General features: G+C 44.2%; 1 protein-coding gene across 3 annotated transcripts in view; it reads left to right on the forward strand.

Moving 5' to 3' along the window:
* tenm3 (teneurin transmembrane protein 3) overlaps window positions 1-21,761 on the forward strand; it is a 329,857-nt gene that overhangs the window by 103,543 nt on the left and 204,553 nt on the right. For 2 of the 3 annotated variants that reach the window (XM_085911853.1, XM_085911849.1), the window contains one exon: window positions 5,003-5,170. The exons of the other annotated variant lie outside the window; for it this stretch is intronic. In XM_085911853.1, the coding sequence (XP_085767979.1) occupies window positions 5,003-5,170 (168 nt within the window). The remainder of the gene's footprint in view (window positions 1-5,002; window positions 5,171-21,761) is intronic. 3 annotated transcript variants of the gene reach the window in all.

Here is a 21,761-nt window from a genome sequence, read left to right on the forward strand (position 1 = left end):
GCTTCCCGAGCATGTTCGCATTGACACACATTGGTCATAGGCACGCCTTGCGCTATCAGCATATATGACTTTGACTGAGTTTTGACTAATTCTCCCGTCACTTATGAAGCCGCAAAGTAGTGCATTTGCAAAAGGTGAAGTGGCGAGGGATCACTGTATTTAATTTTATTGAGTTCCGTTAAAAAACGAAACAAAGAAAACATGCTCTCCTTCAGGGCCATTTATGGTACACTGTGCCCTTGGCTGGCCATGAAATGAATGTAACTCAATTTCCATGCTAGCGCAAGTCTAGTCTAAGGTGTTTGGGGCCATGATGCGCCCATCTGCAAGCATTTTGGCGTTTCCTTTGACAACTTACTTAGAGAAAATAGTTTGCGTTCGGCGTAAAAACAGGTATATCGTCATCTCAGTGCTGGGGAAATGGTCTTGTTCAGCAAATTTATAAATTTAGTAGTTTTTTTCTACAATTGTTTCTGGCATAAAAATAGCGCACTCAATATATAGCTGTTGCTGCCAGGAGTAGTGGTCGAACTGTAACGACTCGCTGATTATACACATCCACAGAATATGGGTACAGTACTTTTAGATTTAAAGTACACTTGTTAGTTTTCATGGGCGTAATGAGAGTAAATGACATTCATAAATCTCAGAAAAAATAGTTCCATGATTTGAAGCTAGCCTCAGCTGTGAATGAGACAAACGTTTTTGTTATTTTTATCTTTATTCACAATTTACACGCAGTGAGTGTTTTAGAAGCCTGGACGGGAGAATACGTAACAGGGACGTAGTATTTAGACGTAATATGTAATATTGTAGACCCGATGAACCAATCAGTGGACATTACATTTTATGTAAAATATGTACACCGGGGCGGTGAACCAATCACAGAATTTACAATGAGTCATGGCATGCATGCGTCCGATAATGCGGTGTGCCCTATGTGTGGATTAAGTACAAAAAAGCCCCCGCAATGGAGTCTGTGCCTTTTAACCCGGAAACATCTTGTGGCGCAGAAAATACAGTACTCAAGCACAAGCATGTAAAAAAATGTGCTTGAGAATGAGAGCACATATGATTAGGGATGGTCAAGTCAAGTCAAGTCAAGTTTTTATATAGCCCTAAATCACAAGCAGTCTCAAAGGGCTCTGTCCTCTGCATTTAACCCATCCCCATGTGATTTTTGATCCATCCCCTGGGGGAGAGGGGAGCAGTGAGCAGCAGCGGTGCCGCGCTCGGGAATCATTTTTGGTGATCTAACCCCCCAATTCCATGGTCTGATCTGATCCACTGAATCGGTATCAAGTCCGATCCAGGCTAAAATACATGGATCGTTATTCGATTGTTTTTATTAGAACATGTCCAGTAGACTTCATAAAACCAGTCCATATCATCTAGACCAGGGGTCTCAAAGTTCAGTCCTTGGGGGCCGCATTCCTATATGTTTTCCAAGTTTCCCTTGTTAAACACACCTGATTTAAATGATCAGTTCATCCTCACGTTCTGCAGGAGCCTGATTAATTGACACCTGTGCTTTAGAAGATGATAAACAGCACACACTATCCTATTGAGTCATTTACAGACTTTAAAGTCAAAGTCAAGTCAAAGTCAAAGTCTGCTTGTGAATTTCTTCACATGCCAAGACACACAAAGAGATCGAAATTTTGTTTCCAACTGTCCCACGGTGACAAGACATATTACATCACGGACAAACAAGACATTCAAGTAACAACACAAAAAAGTAAAAACAAGAATGCACATACAATGAATAAATTAGAGCAATGAATAATAAATAAATAAATAAATAAATAAATAAATAAATAAATAAATAAATAAATAAATAAGAGGAGCAAAAAATGGAGCAAGTGTGCATACAGCAGACAGTCAGAATATTGCGCAAGAGTAGTGCAAGGCAGCTAACATGGCCCAAAAGGCCAGGACGTTACGCAGCCGAGGGTGGAGGGGGGAGAGAGTTAAGGATCCTAACAGCCTGGAGTATGATGCTGTTGGTGTGTCTGGTGGTGCGGGAGCGCAGGCTTTTGTACCTTTTCCCAGAGGGCAGCAAATCAAACAAAGTGTGAGGGGGGTGACTCACATCACACACCATTGTGGTCCCCTTGCGGGTGAGATGGGAGGTGTAAACGTCCTTCAGGGAGGGGAGTGAAGCACCAATAATCCTACCAGTTGTGTTCACTATGCGCTGCAGGTCCTTCATGTTGTTTTCAGTGCACACAGCGATACAACTGGAGAGGACGCTCTCAATGGTGCCACGGTAGAATTTGGTCATGACGGCAGGAGGAGCACTTGCTCGCCTGAGTTTCTGCAGAAAGTACAGGCGGCGCTGAGCTTTCTTCGCCAGCAACGCAGCGTTGGTGGTCCAGGAGAGGTTCTCACTGATGTGCACCCTCAGGAATCAGGTGCTGCTCACTCTCTCCACCACAGCACTATCGATGGTCAGCGGCAGGTGTTGGGTGTGACCCTTCCGGAAGTCAATCTTCTCGGTCTTGCTGACGTTCAGCAGGAGGTTGTTGTCCCTGCACCACGTGGCCAGTAGGTCTACCTCCGACCTGTATTGAGTCTCGTCGCCCCCGGTGATGAGACCCACCACAGTCGTGTCGACGGCATATTTCAGCACGCTGTTGCTGCTTTAGGTTACAGTGCAGTCATGCGTCAGAAGGGTGAAGAGCAGCGGACTGAGCACGGAGCCTTGAGGGGCCCCCGTGCTCAGCGTGATGCTGCTGGAGACATTGTCTGACAGAGGAAGTCCAGTTGCCAGTTGCAAAGGTAGGTACTGAGGCCCAGCTTGTCTAGTTTGCAGATGAGACGCTGTGGAACAATGGTGTTGAACGCAGAACTGAAGTCCACAAACAGCAATCTCACAATCTCTGTTCTCAAGGTGAGTAAGGGAAGGCAGAGCAGATGGCATCCTTAGAGAACCGATTGGCTCGGTACGCAAACTGGAAGGGGTCTATGGTGGGGGGAAGAACAGATCTTACGTGCGCCATGACAAGCCGCTCAAAGCACTTCATGACGATGGGTGTCAGTGCCACAGGGCGGTAGTCATTAAAGCAGGAAGGAGCAGGATTTTTTGGCACAGGTATGATGGTGGCAGCCTTGAAACATGATGGAACGATGGCCTGCTGCAGGGAAATGTTAAAAATGTCCGTGAAGACATCCATCAGCTCCTCAGCTCAGTCCTCGACCCGGGATGTTGTCCGGGCCCGCCGCCTTACAGGTGTTGATAGCGGCAAGCGTCCTCCTCACGCTAACGGCAGAGAGGCACAGGGGCTGCTCGTTCGGAGGAGGAGGGGTCTTCAGCAGGGAAGTGCTGTTCTGAGCGTCGAAGCGAGCAAAGAAGCAGTTCAGTTCGTTGAGCAGAGGAACGTCGCCCTCACAGCTCTGTGGCGCGGGCTTGTAGTCCGTGATGGTCTGAATGCCTTGCCACAGGCCACGGGTGTCCAAACCTTTTGCAAGGAGGCCCAGATTTAAAAAAGTGAAGGGGCCCGGGGGCCAATAGTTTTTTCTGACATTTTTTAACTACAAAGATTTCATGCAAATACACAGTTATATAACAAATTTCATTGTCACAATAACCAAATATAAGCCACTCAGGCAGATGTGGACAAGTCTAAAAACACAAATTCTGCCTTTCATTCAAATCTGAATGTCAGATAACATCGAACAAACTGTATGAAATACCTTAAATTTACATGAGTTTAGAATTATATTTGCCTCATGAACATTTTAAACAGGAGTTATAAGTAATGCAAATCTGTCTGTTATTAATAAATCTTAGAACAAGTGAATTTTGCTCTTGTCATTTACAATATCTTTCAGAAAGTAGTAGTTTGTGTCATGTCTTACAGGTTCATAACATCAACAGTATTAACATGGCCACTTCGTAGGTTGCTTTATTAATATTTACTTTTGATTCGCAACCCCCGTGAAGAATTGTTGTTGTGATGCCAGTTCAGCTCGGAGCTGCTTCACTTTATCAGCGCGGTCACTCCCTGTTACAGGTTCATAACATCAACAGTATTATCATGGCCACTTCGTAGCTTGCTTTAGTAATATTTACTTTTGACTCGCAGCCCCACGTGAAGAATCACTGTTGTGATGCCAATTCAGCTTGGAGCTGCTTCACTTTATTAGCGCGGTCACTCCCTGTTAGCTCGTCATATGTGTTAGCATGTTTAGTCTGATAGTGTCTCTTTAAGTTGAAATCCTTAAACAAGACAACAGTCTCTTTACAAATTAGACAAACACAATTGCCTTGATTTTCAGTTAAGTATTGTAATTCCCATTTCTCTTGAAAGCAACGGCCCTCAATGTCAATTTTCCTCCTTTTCTTTGCAGTCGCCATGGCAGAAATTAGCAGAGAGGGGTGGTGCTTCCACCTTTTTGTAATAGGAGGAATTATAGTTTCAAGTTTCATGATTTTTTTATTCAATTTGACAGTGCAGGCGGGCCATAAATACATTATAAGACCGAAGCTGCAGGCCGTATGAAATCTGACTGGGGGCCGGATTTGGCCCGCGGGCTGGAATTTGAACATGCCTGCTCTAAAAGATGTTAACAATATGTGGATGTAATTTGCTTGATACTGACATCTAGAAAGACCACATTCACTGTACAACTGCTCACGTAACAAAAACACAGCCACATGACAACCACATGGCGACATATCATCTGTGTATATGGCATGTTGCATGAGTTGAGTCTAGTGTTGCCATTCTCTATAATGTCAGTTTATAAACCCTACAGTCAATGTGCCAGTTTTATGGTACTCATATCACTATCATGGTGTACACCATTTAAATCCATCCTTCTCATCACTATGTTGAAAAACAAATGTATATGCTGATTTTCCATTTGCCTCCGTCTATTTTTAATCCCTATATTGGTTACAGTCACACCATCATTTGCATTTTTTGTTATTATTGTAACTCATGTCTTTGTTTCATAAACTCAACATTTCCATTTCATGGACCTTTTCTTTTTATAGGTTTCCCTATGCCCTCTCCCTCCTGTCCATCATTTGTGTTTGATCAAACACATCCCCATTCAGCCAGTCTACATGACAGTCATACTTTAAATGACACAGCTGAGCCAGAAGAAGAGGAAATGGAACGAGTGGATTATACTTCCCGATTGTACTTACCTGTAAATCATGGTAATTAACCATAATCTTTTATTTGTCAAATATTCACGAGGCTCCTTCTTGTTTCATGGTCTGAACTGAAGTTGCTCAGCTGTTTGGAGCACTTTGTGGCAGACGTCATGATGACGTCATAGTGTTAGCGGGATGCAAATGAAGTGAAGGCAGCAGTAAACTGCTACTTTTACAAAGAAATATGCCGTCTTGCTGTGGTTTCGATTTCCCAAACCGTAAAAGCAAAAACTATCATATCCCAGCCTCTGCCAGTCTTGAAATGTTAAAATTGATAATCACCAGCTAAAGTGTTGTTTCTGTCGTATCTGTTTTCTTACTTAAGTCACCAAGATACGCAAACACAATGCATTCGGAGAAGCTCTTTGTAAGCTGAATTGTTCATAGGCTGTTATATTTTGCATTGAAATATGTAAGGGTTCATTAAACTTACATTTCCCCTGAAGTTCATGTATATGGGACTTCCTCCCCCACCTATCCAAAAATGAAGTGCTTCAAGCGGCCACACTTAGCTGAAGGGTCGCCCTCCTTGCTGGAAGTCCATTGCCCTGTATCTTTTTAAGTCTAACATTTACATTTCGACAAGGTGACCTCCATGGGTTATTTATCTGTAATTGACGTGATATACGCCGCTGCATCTTCTGCTTTGGTTTGATGGATAGCGGGCGGTCGCAATAGAGAGGTCTGGCCAGGGGCGTGCGGTGAGAGAAGGCAAGGGAGGCCATGCATTCTCTGCCATCATGAAAAGGGGAAAAACAAATTCAATTGTTTTTATTATAAAGTCATTTTCCTTTTAATTTGAGTAGTTTTGTATCATTTTGAACCAAAATCGCAGAATTTTTATAGTTATGTTAAAACCGAAGACGAGTCGCTCGGAGCAGGCAACTTCCTGCCTTGCCTCCGCTGAGGATTGCATAATCACACGGCTGTCTATTCTGACAGGCTATGCAGTTCGACTGAACTGCTGTCTGTCTATGTCGCTGTTTGTGTTCAAACACTGTGGCGATAATAACTACCGCATTTTCCGGACTTTAATCCCTCTGGAGTACAAGTCGCACAGGCCATAAAAGAAAGAAAAAACATATGTCGCACCAGAGTACAAGTCGCATTTTTCGGGGAACTTTATTCGGCAAAATCCAACACCAAGAACAGACATAAATAGGCAACAACAGGCCAAACAATACGGGATGCTAACGTTACATAAACACAAACGAGGAACTGAGAACGTGCCTGATATAACATGAACAGTTATTCAAATAACTATACCATAAATATTTATTTATCAAATCATCCATGTCACTTCAAATCATTGATTTCATCAAAATCTTAGTCCTTTGTGTCACTTATGTACAATGCCGCTGCTGACTCCAGAAGTACATGCGGTGCTGATGTCGGAGTCATCGTCAGTTGTGGTTCCAATTATTCCCCAGGCCTATCTAACTATATATCAACTATATATCAAATAACTATAACATAAATAACAATTGTATTGAACCATCCGTGTCACTCCAAAACATTAAATCCATCGAAAACTTCATCCTCTGTGTCACTTAAAAAAAACGCCACTGCTGATTCTGGAAGTACATGCGCCGCTGACGTCGGACTCATTGTCAGTTGTGGTTCCAATTATTCCACAGGACTATATAACTATATATCAAATAACAATAACATAAATAACAAGTTTATCCAACCATCCGTGTCCATCCGAATCATTAAATCCATCAAAATCCTCTATTTCACTTATAAACTCCGCTGACTCCGGAAGTCAGTGGATGGTGGAAGTCAGTGGATGTCAGACTCATAGTCAGTCGCAGTTCCAATTATTCCACAGGCCAAGAGCGCCCTTATGCGATTTAAAGTGAAAATAACGTGAAGTGATAAATGACTAGTAAGTAAGTAATGTGTTAATGATCAAGTAATACAGTGTTAACAATTTCACATATAAGTCACTCCTGATTATAAATTGCACCCCCGTCCAAACTATGAAAAAAACTGCGATTTATAGTCCGGAAAATGTGGTAATGTTATTTTATGTTCATGTCACCACGATTTAGGAGAGAATCCGGCCATTTTTCGAATTTAAAAATAATCCATACTCAATCAAATTAAACATAAATAACACAAGGTATTTATTCCTTCTTGTGCGACCCGGTACCAAATGATCCACAGACTTGCATGGGCCGGGGGTTGGGGACCACCAGTTTACATCACCAAATTTTAGTATTACGTGAAAGAATAAAGACAAAGAAGAACACGTCATGCACAAAAAATGTCTTGGTTCGTGGCAGACTGCCCTGAATCTAAAATGTCCCCCATTGTGAATACACAATTCGGTCTGAGATAGACTTTGATGAATCGGTTGAATTTTTCAGCATTTAGTTTTCAATGCAGTTGCCTACTCACTAGGTTTTCATTCGTAATCTTAAAAATCATACACTTAGAATTAATATAAACAAACTCATGACACACTGTACGCGAGCGTGTATGACAAACGAGACATGGCGCATTTTGAATCTAAGTCTAGATATTGAAGTTGCCATAGTCAAGATTTGTTCTGGTTGCCATCAAGTTATGTTAGTTGGCCAATGAGCCTGCATCCGTCATTGCACAATTAGATGAGAAACAGACCTTGATGGTTTAAAGAGAAGAACGAAGACAACCACAAGTGGAGCCAGAGTGGAGCAATAATGTGGCCTGCATGAAAGGAAAAAAATTAAGCAGGAGCAGATTTGGGCTGAAGTACAGTGAGAAAATAAAAGTGCTGCTGACAGCTACATAGAATGATGGAAAGAGACAGAACGACGTCTGCGCATGTTTACATTGCCATCTAAACATAATTAGGAACCGCTCTGAAATACTAGGTCTAAATTGCAGAACATATGTGCATGTTCATGCGTGTGTGTTTTATGTCTTTGGAGTTGTGTGTTCTCGTTTTTTCAGCTTTACTTCATCCGCCACTGCACAGCCAAACATCTAAAATATCACTCACCACTTTCAGTTTTCACGTTGTATATTTCATTTCTCACTAATGTTCCCTTTGCCTTCCTCTGTTTCTTATTGTCTTACATTGCGTATGTTTTTCTAATTTAACTGGAACCTTTAATATTATTCTGTCAAATAGAGAAATTAACTTTTGAAATTGTTTCAAAAGGACGGTAAATAAGGAACTATGACGGACAACAAAGAAGAAAAATAGAAGATTGTCTATGCTGTATTTGCTTGATGTTGTATGAAGGACATAAGACATAGAATTGTATCACAGTAATTCTTGCATCTGATGCTGGCTCATCTACTAAAAAGGAAATTAACAGTCACATAATTGCCGTGACAATTATGCCCATTATTATACCAAACTCATCATATCATCGCTGGCATCTGCCTTTTTTGTTCACTGTGGCACAGGTATGCTGTAACAGAAAAACAACCTCCCTCAAACTATTCTCACAAAGTAGAACATATGTACCTGTTTTTAAATGTCACGTTTCAATAAATCATTAGGTAATGTCCTTTAGATTACCAGTTGTTAAAGAGTCAAGATCCTCTTTGGTTGTTTTTTATTAAGACGCATAAATTGACCAAATTCACAAAGCGGGGCAAATAATTAACTGCTTGAATTTATCCACTGATACAGTATACACTGAACAAAGATTAGCCGTTAAAAGTAAACAATGAAGTCAGTGAATCATATTAATTAACATAGTAAAATGACGGCACGGTGGTCGACTGGTGAGCACATCTGCTTCACAGTGCATGGATTGTGGGTTTGATTCTGGCCTCCGTTTTTCCTGTGTGACGTTCACGTGTGTAGGTTTTCTCTGGGTCGTGGGGTTTCCTCCCACATTCCAAAAACATGCATGATGCATGCATTGAGCACTCTAAACAGCTCAGTGGCCTAGTGGTAGTGTCTGCCCTGAGACTGGAAGGTTGTGGGTTCATACCCCGGCCGGGTCATACCAAAGACTATAAAAATGGGACCCATTGCCTCCCTGCTTTGCACTCAGCATCAAAGGTTGGAATTGGGGGGGTTAGATCACCAAATGATTCCCGAGCGCGGCACCGCTACTGCTCCCCTCTCCCCCAGGGGATGGATGAAAATCACACGGGGATGGGTTAAATGCAGAGGACAAATTTCACCACAACCAGATGTGTGTGTTACGATCATTGGATCATTTTTTAACTTTAAATTGTCCTTAGGTATGATTAAGACAGATATTGCTAATGATACTATCATGATACTACCATAGGTTTATCGAAAATGCATCTTTTTTTATATAAAATGAAAAACATCAATCCAAAAAGATGTGCAGTGTTTTCTGTTTTTCTGTGTGTGTGTGTTAACTGCAGCAATGCGTGTGTTGTTTCACAGTAATTTGTCAAAGTCAAAAAAAGTCAAAAGTCAAAGTCCGCTTTATTGTCAATTCCTTCACATGCCAGGCACACAAAGAGATCAAAATTACGTTTCCCACCGTCCCACGGTGACTAGACAGTACACAACACTCACATCAAATAGCACAAAGAGTAAAAACGAACAGACAAGAGCAACGAATAAGTAATAAGCAAATAACCCAAATAATAAACACTAAATAAATAAATAAATAAATAAATAGACAAATAAGAGCAGCAAAATGGAGCAAGCGCGCTAATAGCAGACAGCCAGATCATAGCGCAAAAGAACAGGACGTCATGTAGCAGAGGGTGGAGGGGGGAGGGAATTCAGGATCCGGACAGCTTGGAGCACGAAGCTGTCCCTGAGTCTGGTGGTCTCATATGTATGGTCCATACATATGTGGCTTTTTGCAATATTTTGCTTTACTGCTAAGGCCCTTACAGGGCACAAAGCTTCTGAACCCGACTTGGACCAGACCATCGCAAAAATTATCAGGTGCTCACTCACTCCCATACATGGAATGACGTCATGACGTGAACTGTACCTGCCTGTATTGCATTTTGAGGCTTCCCATACTGTATGTTGAGTTGTATTGTTTTTTTTAACCCACAAAAACATACTTTGAGTGGATATGAGGATAAGATATATTGAAATATGAGACGCGCTTCCATTTAATTCATCCCATCTTTTAAGATTGTGTCTCTCAGCGTGCTACCCATGTGCTTTTGGGGACTTAATCTGCAGTTCAGAATACTTTTATTGGACTTAGATGTTTCTCATTTCCCCTAGTTGGAGTTTTGAGTTTTTCCATGAGCTTCCCATGGGCTCACCACCTGTAGGAGGGGCCAAAGGGGTCTGGTGCATAGTGAGCTGGGCGGCGGCCAAAGACGGGGACCTTGGCGGTCCGATCCCTGGTTGCAGAGGCTGGCTCTAGGGACGAGGAATGTCACCTCTCTGGCTGGAAAGGAGCCTGAGCTGGTGTGTGAGGCAGAAAAGTTCCGACTAGACATAGTCGGACTTGCCTCCACACATAGTTTGGGCTCTGGTACAAGCCCTCTCGAGAGGGGCTGAACTCTCTTCCACTCTGGAGTTGCCCATGGTGAGAGGCGTCGAGCAGGTGTTGGCATACTTATTGCCCCTCGGCTGGGCACCTGCACATTGGGGTTCACCCCGGTGAATGAGAGGGTAGCCTCCCTCCGCCTTCGGGTGGGGGGACGGGTCCTGACTGTTGTTTGTGTCTATGCACCGAACGGCAGCTCAGAGTACCCACCCTTTTAGGAGTCCCTGGAGGAAGTGCAGGAGAGCGCTCCTTCTGGGGACTCCATCATTCTACTGGGTGACTTCAATGCTCACGTGGGCAATGTCAGTGAGACCTGGAAGGGCGTGATTGGGAGGAACGCCCCCCCCCCACCCCCCCACCCCGATCTGAACCTGAGCGGTGTTCTATTATTGGACTTCTGTGCTCGACACAGATTTTCTATAATGAACACCATGTTCAAGCATAAGGGTGTCCATGTGTGCACTTGGCACCAGGACACCCTAGGCCGCAGTTCGCTGATCGACTTTGTAGTCGTGTCATCGGATTTGCGGCCGCATGTTTTGGACACTCGGGTGAAGAGAAGGGCGGAGCTGTCAACTGATCACCACCTGGTGGAGGGTTGACTCCGATGGTGGGGGAAGATGCCGGTCCGACCTGGCAGACCCAAACGCTCTGTGAGGGTCTGCTGGGAACGTCTGGCAGAATCCCCTGTCAGAAAGAGCTTCAACTCCCACCTCCGGCATAGCTTTTCCCACGTCCCGGGGGAGACGGGGGACATTGAGTCCGAGTGGACCTTGTTCCGCGCCTCCATTGTTGAGGCAGCCGACCGGAGCTGTGGCCGTAAGGTTGTTGGTGCCTGTCGTGGCGGCAATCCCCGAACCCGCTGGTGGACACCGGCAATAAGGAATGCCGTCAAGCTGAAGAATGAGTCCTATCGGACCGTTTTGGCCTGCGGGACTCCGGAGGCAGCTGGCAGGTACCGGATGGCAAAGCGGAACGCGGCTTTGGTGGTTGCTGAGGCAAAAACGTGGGAGGAATTTGGCGAGGCCATGGAGAATGACTTCCGGTCCACCATCCGGCGTCTCAGGAGGGGGAAGCAGTGCACGGTCAAAACTGTTTACAGTGGAGATGGTATGCTGCTGACCTCGACTCGGGATGTCGTGAGTCGGTGGGGGGAATACTGCGAAGACCTCCTCAATTCCACCGACACGCCTTCGATTGTGAAAGCAGGGCCTGAAGACTCTGAGGCGGACTCTCCAATCTCGGAGGTCGAAGTCACTGAGGTAGTTAAAAAACTCCTCTGTGGCAGGGCCCCGGGGGTGGATGAGATCCGCCCGGAGTTCTTAAAGGCTCTTGATGTTGTGGGGCTGTCATGGCTGACACGCCTCTGCAACATTGCGTGGACATCGGGGACGGTGCCTCTGGATTGGCAGACTGGGGTGGTGGTTCCCCTCTTTAAGAAGGGGGACCGGAGGGTGTGTTCCAATTACAGGGGAATCACACTCCTCAGCCTCCCTGGTAAGGTCTATTCAGGGGTGCTGGAGAGGAGGATCCGTCGGGAGGTTGAGCCTCGGATTCAGTGGCTTTTGTCCTGGCCGTGGAACAGTGGACCAGCTCTACACCCTCGGCAGGATCCTCGAGGGTGCATGGGAGTTCGCCTAACCAGTCCACATGTGTCTTGTGGACTTGGAGAAGGCGTTCGACCATGTCCCTCGGGAGGTTCTGTGGAGGGTGCTTCGGGAGTACGGTGTGTCAAGCAAACTGATAAGGGCGGTTCGGTCCCTGTATCACCGATGCCAGAGTTAGGTCCGCATTTCCGGCAATAAGTCGGATTCATTCCCAGTGAGGGTTGGACTCCGCCAAGGCTGCCCTTTGTCACAGATTCTTTTCATAATTTTTATGGACAGAATTTCTAGGCGCAGCCAAGGCGTTGAGGGGGTCTGGTTTGGGGACCTCAGCATCGCGTCTCTGCTTTTTGCAGATGACGTGGTGCTGTTGGCTTCTTCAGGCCGTGATCTCTAGCTCTCATTGGAGCGGTTCACAGCCGAGTGTGAAGCGGTCGGGATAAGGGTCAGCACCTCTAAATTTGAGTCCATGGTCCTCGGTCGGAAAAGGGTGGAATGCCCTCTCCGGATCGGGGATGAGATCCTGCCCCAAGTGGAGGAGTTCAAGTATCTCGGGGTCTTGTTCACGAGTGAGAGCAGGATGGAGCGCGAGATCAACAGGCGGATTGGTGCAGCGTCGGCAGTAATGCGGACTCTGTACCGGTCCGTCGTGGTGAAGAGAGAGCTGAGCCAAATGGCAAAGCTCTCGATTTACCGGTCGATCTACGCTCCTACCCTCACCTATGGTCACGAGCTATGGGTCGTGACTGAAAGAACGAGATCCAGGATACAAGCGGCCGAAATGAGTTTGCTCCGCAGGGTGTCCGGGCTCTCCCTTAGAGATAGGGTGAGAAGCTCGGTCATCCGGGAGAGACTCGGAGTAGAGGTGGCTCGGGCATCTCATCAGGATGCCTCCTGGACGCCTCCCTGGGGAGGTGTTCCGGGCATGTCCCACCGGTAGGAGACCCCGGGGACGACCCAGGACACGCTGGAGAGACTATGTCTCTCGGCTGGCCTGGGAACGGCTTGGGATCCCCGGGATGAGCTGGGTGAAGTGGCTGGGGAGAGGGAGGTCTGGGAGTCCCTCCTAAAGCTGCTGCCCCCGCGACCCGACCCCAGATAAGCGGAAGAAGATGGATGGATGGATGTTTAAGAATGTTTGTCATTTTTCACACATCCTGAGTGTTGTCAATCACCTAAATGTTGAACAGAGGCTGTGATGTACCGAAGTCAAATTCCATATTTGGCACGCTCAAACATGGCGAAAAAAAATCTTGAATCTTGAATCTTTGCGGCAGTGGTAGCCATATAAATCACAATGAAGTTAGAATAGTACTGAGTCTTTTATGAAAGGAATTATACTAAAATTGTATGTGTATTTCTTTTAATATCTTATCAATTAAAACATTGCCTTGGTGTCCCTTTGACAGATATTACAGTTTCATTTCCTTCCTTTTAAACATGATATTTGGAATTATGACCCACTAAATATTATCTCGGCTGAACCCATTGGGGTGTGGGTAGACAAAGAGAGGGTGGGTTTGGGGGGGGTCTACTCAGAAGAGAATAGAAAGTAAAATGAAATGCCATGTCTGTCATGAGATTCATACTCATGTAGAGTTCAAGTCCTCATGCCCAGAAATCTTAACATGAGTGTGGACATTTTCTTTCATAAATTATTCGTAAATTATATGGTTCAAGTTCAAGTCCTCATGCCCAGAAATCTTAACATGAGTGTGGACATTTTCTTTCATAAATTATTCGTAAATTATATGGTTCAAATGTCAACTGCAAGCTTCTTGTGCCATGTTCTTTGTTTGTGTGGGTTTGCTCTGGATGCTGTACCTCAAGACGTAAACTAACTTAGCTCCAGTAATATTCATTGTTTCCACATAGCGGAGAGAATATGTGCCTGTCAAGACGAGTCAAGTCAAGTCTAGTCAAGTCAAGTTTATTTATATAGCCCTAAATCACAGGCAAGTCTCAAAGGGCTTCACATGTGCAAAATTGACAATTATTCTCAATATCCCCTGATCTTAATTCCCAGGAGGGCAAGGAAAAACTCAAAAACCCTTACTAGGGAAAAATGAGAAACCTTGAGAAGAGACCACTGATAGGAGGATCCCCCTTCCGGGATGACCAGTCTGCAATGGATGCAGAAAGGGCAGATCATGTAAAACAATCCAAAGAAAAAGTACCGTAATTTTTGGACTATGAGTCGCTCCGGAGTATAAGTTGCACCAGGCATAAAATGCACAATAAAGTAAAAAAAAACATATATAAGTCGCACCGGATTATAAATCGCACTTTTGGGGCAAATTCATTTGTCAAAAGACAACACCAAGAACAGACATGAACCAGCAACAACAGGCTAAACGATACGGTATGCTAACGTGACATATACACAAACGAGGAGCTGAGAACGGGCCTGACGTAACATTCAGAGTTATTCAAATAAGTATTACACATAAATAACACGTTTATCAAACCATCTGTGTTACTCCAATTCATTAAATCCATCGATCGTCCTTTATGTAAACAATGCCGTATGCGCCGCTGACGTCGGACTCGTTGTAAGTTGCATTTCTAATCATTCCAGAGACCCATATAACGATATATAAAGTATATTTCAAATAACAACAATATTATCAAACCATCTGTGTCACTCCTAATCGTTAAATCCATCGATCAAATTCCTCGTCCTTTATGTCAACAATGCCATGCGCGCGCCGCACAGATCTAATATATAACTATATTGTAGCGTTAACAAAGTACCAGGAAAGACGTGGGTTTGGCAACCGGCTCTTTATTTAACAAAACAAGAGTTCAACGAGCCAACAACTACTGAACTGTAATGATAAAAACATATACAAGTTGCTCCACGAAATAGAATATATCAACGGCGAGGTGGCACCAGCTTCAATGGGCATTACCGACACCTACTGGTTGAAGTTATATGAACGGAAAAAAAGTACGAATCACTTCTTAAAGTGATTCGTTCACTCTCATTCACTGAAAAGATGAGTTCTTTTTGAACGAGTTGTTCACTCACAAGCCAACACTAGGCTCAACCTATTAAACGTCGATAAGATGGTAGGAAAGCGTAGAAGATGAGAGAACCAAAATGAAGGAAGGGAAGGTCACATTTTCATAGCCTTAACTCACGGCCCATCTCCATATGAACCAGGCCAGATTTGAGGGCTGGTTGTCAAAGGCTGCGTGAATTTGGACAGCAGCGGTGCTGTCTTATCGTGCTGGAAATGACGCCACGTCGTTGCCATATTGTGTGTTAAAGGACGCTGCCCATTAATTTGTACAGAGATAAGAGTCCAAATTCGCCACGGGTTATGTGGTCCCCCGAGGCGGAGCCTTCGAATCGGCCTTGGAGCACGCAGCCTGCAAATTTGGACATAGCGTGTTCCACTGTACCATTTACATGGGGGCTGCCCGCGGATATGCCTGACTTGAAATTGGCACTACTAAACACAAATATTGCCGATCTGATTTAAAAAATAATAATATTTTATATTTATTTATATATTTTAAATATCGGCCCAATATATCGGTTGGCCGTTATATCAGTCGACCTCTAATCCAAAGCATGTGCAATGACATTTGTGGTTGCTGGCTGAGTGGTAGTAGAATGTCTTGAACTAGATGATGAAAAGTGTGTTTTCTGCTCTCACACAAATCAGTTACTCATTTCAAAGTAAAAGTCTACAATTTGACTTCATACTCCATAAAAACTATGAGGGCCAGTCAGAAAACTCTTTCCCATTTCTGATATATATAAATGTGTAAAAAAAAAAGAAGAAATGTTTGCAACTTTTCAATCACGAACCACTTTGTTGTTTGTCATGAGGTTGAAATTATGCCAAAAAAACACCATAGCTCTGCCTTTTGAAGCCTCAGCGACACCAAGGCCATCAGCTCAGTGTAGAATGAACAACAGAAAAAAGATTAGGTGTTTTTTTTTTTTTTTAATGGTGGGATGACGCCAATCTTATTGACGTTGTCTATACTAAAAGTAAAAGGGAGTTCAAACCCAGGTAGAGAGAGACAGCAAATAACACTTAGTGCTTTTTAATACAAGACCAGGCAGACAATTCTCCTCAACACCAGAACTAATCAATGGAGCATTTCAGAGTGAGAGTGGGGGGGCATTTCTTTTCAACGCCACTCCTAATCAATGAGGGTGATGGGATTAAAAGATTTAGCAAAAAAGAGATCCTTCCAAACATGAAAATAAATCAATTTTACATATTGACAGTACAGTATAGCGTTGGCTCAAGATGAGTGAAATATTTGGAAAGTGGCTCGAAAAAAAATGAAAGAAGAGTCTGTCATTGATCAAACTAATGAACCCCTGCCAAGTGGAAGGCGGCAAACCCATCAAATTGTGTCTGATTGCACTGAAGTAAGATTGTAGCAGACTAGCGAGGGCACACCAACGGTCATAGCACTGGTGGAGTCCGGGTTTTGTGTGATCTTTGACACAATGACTTGGATTTTGACAATGTTACTAATTGCTAAATATGTTGTTGCATTTAAGGTATGGACTGTTAAATATCTTTATATTGCCAACTAATGCAATACGACAACTGTCATAAATTTTGACTGTATATACCTCAAATTTATAAATGCTGCTTTCCAAAGATGTTAGGTAGTCCCCCACAATTCTGTTGTGAATATTTCAAAATGCTTCACCCCAGGACAGGATTGCCATTTCTTTTGCTTTGTGGATAAATATGTAATAACCACAGGCTCACGCCAAGGACAGCAAAACTAGTAAATAAACAGCCTGCTCAAATATTCATGCACTTATATTAGATTATACGTATCTTTGAAGGAATAGAAAACAGGATTTAGTTGTAACCAAATTGTCTTCACATTGCTTTGAGTTAGAACTACCAAAGCAAAGCCAGCGTAAATAAAACCTCCACTTGCTTACACTAATGCTATTTTCACACTTTTTCAATCAATTTGCTTCATACATTACTTGGAAGAAGTACTCTATCCTTACTATATATGTTTACATGATCAAATTGCTTTGTGGTTTTTAACCTGCGTTTGTTATAACAGTCCCCGTTCACACAAACTGCAAATGTGATGAACAAAAAACTTTATTAATATTATTGGCTGTTATTGCATCCACACTACTGGCTTACTCTCCGAGCCACCGGATATGATCTAGGGCTGGGTGATAATTTTCTTGGTATTAATAATCATGATGAATTTCAAGTTGTTTAAGGGTGATCAGCTTTGAGGGTGCAGACGAAATGTGCATGACAGCAGCTAATTAGTCGACTTACATTGCTCTGCTTTTGTTTTCAAGTTGAAGTAAACAAATAGATAATCAATGACTGAACAAGCAGCAAAATCTGCTGTTTGGGCAGCTAAATACAGACATGTCATCCGTGAGTTGGCATTATCCGAAGTTGTGGCTATTTCGACAATACTTATACAATACAATAATTACTTACACATGGTTGTGTGGCAGTATTTCCAAAATGAAGCAAATTAAACCAATGTGCAAGGTATATTGGTGGTCAATGCCTGTACAACAAAAATGTGTCATCACTTAAAAAAGTACTACCCCTCAAGTGGGGTGAAAAGTGTGAAAATGCAAGGTGCACCGCAGCCTGCCACTGCTTCATTGCCAGTTTTACTGCTACTAGCTAGTGGTACATCCAGCAGACCAAAGCAGAACTCAAATGTGTAATAATCATGTACATTTGCTAGGAGCAGTGTTAACAGCAGTGTAGGATCATAAATTTATTTAAGAATTGCTTCAAGTCAGGTCAAGTTTATTTGTAAAGCCCTAAATCACAAGCAGTCTCAAAGGGCTTCACATAGACAAACAATTGACAATTATTCTCAAAGCATCCCCTGATCTCGAGCTCCCAAAAGGGCAAAGAAAAACTAAAAAAAAAAACTACCACGGGAAAAATGAGAAACCTTGAGAAGGGACCACAGATGGAAGGATCCCCCTTTCAGGATCACCAGGCTGCAATGGATGCAAAGAGGGCACATAAAATACATAATATGGAAAACAAAAAGTGGATGTCCAGGCCAAAGTGAAGAGCTGTCGGCGGAGCCCTCGATCGTACTGGCAGTGTCTTCGAGGAGGGTAATCTGCTGCAGTTCACTCATCCTGAATTTGGTCCACGAGAATCTAGATAGCCGCTGTCAGCTTGGGTGTCACCTAACCACCTCCCCAGCCGGGGAGGGGTGGGGGAAGTGGGGTCAGGGAGCAAGAACAAACTTCAGCTGCATTGGCCACTACAGGTTAATTAAACGCCATATCATAGAAATATGTCTTTTAACGTGTCTTAAATGTTTCTACTGAGGTAGCAGTTCTAATATCCATTGGTAGGGCATTCCAGAGCTCTGGAGCCCGAATAGAAAATGCTCTAGACCCTGCAGACATTTTCTTGGCCCTCGGTGTCACTAAAAGACTAACGTTTTGCGAACGAAGGTTACGAGATAGAACATAAGGAACAACTAGGTCGACGAGATATGAAGGTGCTAAGCCATGCAATGATTTATAGGTTAATAGAATAACCTTGAAGTCACATCCTAAATGGACCGGGAGCCAGTGTAAGTTGGCTAATATTCGGGTAATGTGATCAATTTCTCTTGCCCGAGAGAGCAGCCTTGCAGCAGCATTTTGTACTAACTGTAGACTTTTGATGCTGGATTTGGGAAGACCAGAAAATAATGCATTACAGTAGTCCAGGCGCGACATGATAAACACATGTATCATAATTTCCGCATCACCGGTCGAGAGGATTGGGCGAATCTAAGCAATATTACGAAGATGAAAAAACGCAATTCTGGTTATATTCTTAATGTGCTTTTGAAAGGAGAGCGTTTGGTCAAATATTACCCCGAGATTAGTTACAGTATCACTCTGAGTGACAGTACAATTATCTAGAGTTATAGTGGTTTCCTTAAATAAATGTTGATAACGAGCTGGACCAATTATCAACATCTCAGTTTTATCTGGGTTAGGACGAAGGAAGTTGAGAGACACCAATTGCTTGATCTCCGCGAGGCACGCCTCAAGATTACAACAGTCCCGCGGATCTGCCATTGATAACGGCATATATAATTGGGTGTCATCCACGTAACATTGAAAACTAATATTATATTTACGTATTATGTCCCCAAGCAGAATCATATAAATATTAAATAGAATTGGTCTTAGTACCAATCCCTGTGGGACACCACACATAACCTTTTAGAGCTCAGAGGACGTATTGCCATGGACCACTCGGTGTGTCCTGTCTGATAGATATGAGTGAAACCAGCATAGTGCTGACCCTGAAATACCAACTCAACCTTTAAGACGCTCTAATAAAATATCGAAGTCTACAGTGTCGAAGGCAGCACTAAGATCGAGTAGTAACAATACCGATGAAGTATTTTAATCCATAGCTATGAGGAGATCATGAGTCACTTTAGCAAGTGCCGTCTCAGTGGAATGATTTGCTCTAAAACCAGACTGAAAAGATTCAAATCGATTATTAGCGACCATGTAATCAATAAGCCGCTGGGCTACTACTTTTTCAAGAAGTTTTGCTATGAATGGGAAATTTGAAACTGGCCTATAATTACTGAGACAGTCCGGGTCAAGATTTGGTCGCTTAAGTAGCGGTTTAATGATAGCAGTTTTAAAGGCTGTTGGCACTATCCCAGAGGAGACAGACAGATTAATTATATTTAAGATGGACGGTCCGAAGATTTGAAATAATTGTTTAAATAGTTTGGCTGGAAGCGGGTCGAGTAAACATGTTTGTTTAGCCGCACTAACTAATTGTGTAAGCCTTTCGAAAGACACGCTTTTAAAATTTGAAAGGGTTATTCAAAGTCTCAAAGTCAAAGTCCGCTTTATTGTCAATTTCTTCACATGCCAGGCACACAAAGAGATCGAAATTACGTTTCCCACCGTCCCACGGTGACTAGACAGTACACAACACTCACATCAAATAAGCACAAAGAGTAAAAACGAACAGACAAGAGCAACGAATAAGTAATAAGCAAATAACCCAAATAATAAACAATAAATAAATAAATAAATAGACAAATAAGAGCAGCAAAATGGAGCAAGCGCGCTAATAGCAAACAGCCAGATCATAGCGCAAAAGAACAGGACGTCATGTAGCAGAGGGTGGAGGGGGGAGGGAATTCAGGATCCGGACAGCTTGGAGCACGAAGCTGTCCCTGAGTCTGGTGGTGCGGGAGCGCAGGCATCTGTATCTCTTCCTAGAGGGCAGAAGTACAAACAAAGAGTGAGCGGGGTGACTCTCATCACACACAATCGCAGCCGCTTTGCGGGTGAGACGGGAGGCGTAAACTTCCTTCAGGGAGGGGAGTGGAGCCCCGATGATTTTACTCGCAGTGGTCACTATGCGCTGCAGGGCCTTCATGTTGTACTCAGAACAACCACCACCCCACACAGCGATGCAGCTGAAGAGGACGCTCTCAATGGTGCCACGGTAGAATGTGGTCATGACGGCGGGAGGAGCACTTGCCCGCCTGAGTTTCCGCAGAAAGTACAGGCGGCGCTGGAACTTCTTCGCCAGCGACGCAGTGTTGGTGGTCCAGGAGAGGTCCTCACTGATGTGCACCCCCAGGAATCTGGTGCTACTCACTCTCTCCACCACAGCTCAGTCGACGGTCAGCGGCAGGTGGTGGGCGTGACCCTTCCGGAAGTCAATGATAATCTCCTTGGTCTTGTTGACGTCCAGCAGAAGGTTGTTGTCCCTGCACCAAGCGGCCAAAAGGTCGACCTCCGATCTGTAGTGAGTCTCGTCGCCACCGGTGATCAGACCCACCACAGTCGTGTCGTCGGCATATTTCAGCACGTGGTTGCTGCTGTAGGTCGCAGTGCAGTCATGCGTCAGCAGGGTGAAGAGCAGCGGACTGAGCACGCAGCCTTGAGGGGCCCCCGTGCTCAGCGTGATGCTGCCGGAGACACTGTCGCCCACACGCACTACTTGAGGCCTCTGACAGAGGAAGTCCAGTAGCCAGTTGCAAAGGGAGGTACTGAGGCCCAGCTTGACAAGTTTGCAAATGAGACGCTGTGGAACAATGGTGTTAAATGCAGAACTGAAGTCCACAAACAGCAATCTCACATACGAGTCCCTGTTCTCCAGGTGGGTTAGGGCAGAGTGGAGGGCAGAGCAGATGGCATCCTCAGAGGACCGATTGGGTCGGAAGGCAAACTGGAAGGGGTCCACGGTGGGGGGTAGAACATATCTGACGTGCGCCAAGACAAGCCGCTTAAAGCACTTCATGACGATGGGGGTCAGTGCCACAGGGCGGTAGTCATTGAAGCAGGAAGGAGCAGGATTTTTCGGCACAGGTATGATGGCGGCAGCCTTGAAGCATGACGGGACGATGGCTTGCTGCAGGGAAATGTTAAAGATGTCCGTGAAGACATCCATCAGCTCCTCAGCGCAGTCCCTCAGCGCCCGTCCCGGGATGTTGTCCGGGCCCGCCGCCTTACGGGTGTTGATAGCAGCAAGCGCCCTCCTGTGTGTGTGTGTGTGTCTGTGT

This window comes from Syngnathus leptorhynchus, chromosome 5 (assembly GCF_054491065.1).
Source record: "Syngnathus leptorhynchus isolate UIUO chromosome 5, UIUO_Slep, whole genome shotgun sequence".
Classification (NCBI taxonomy): Eukaryota; Metazoa; Chordata; class Actinopteri; order Syngnathiformes; family Syngnathidae; genus Syngnathus; species Syngnathus leptorhynchus.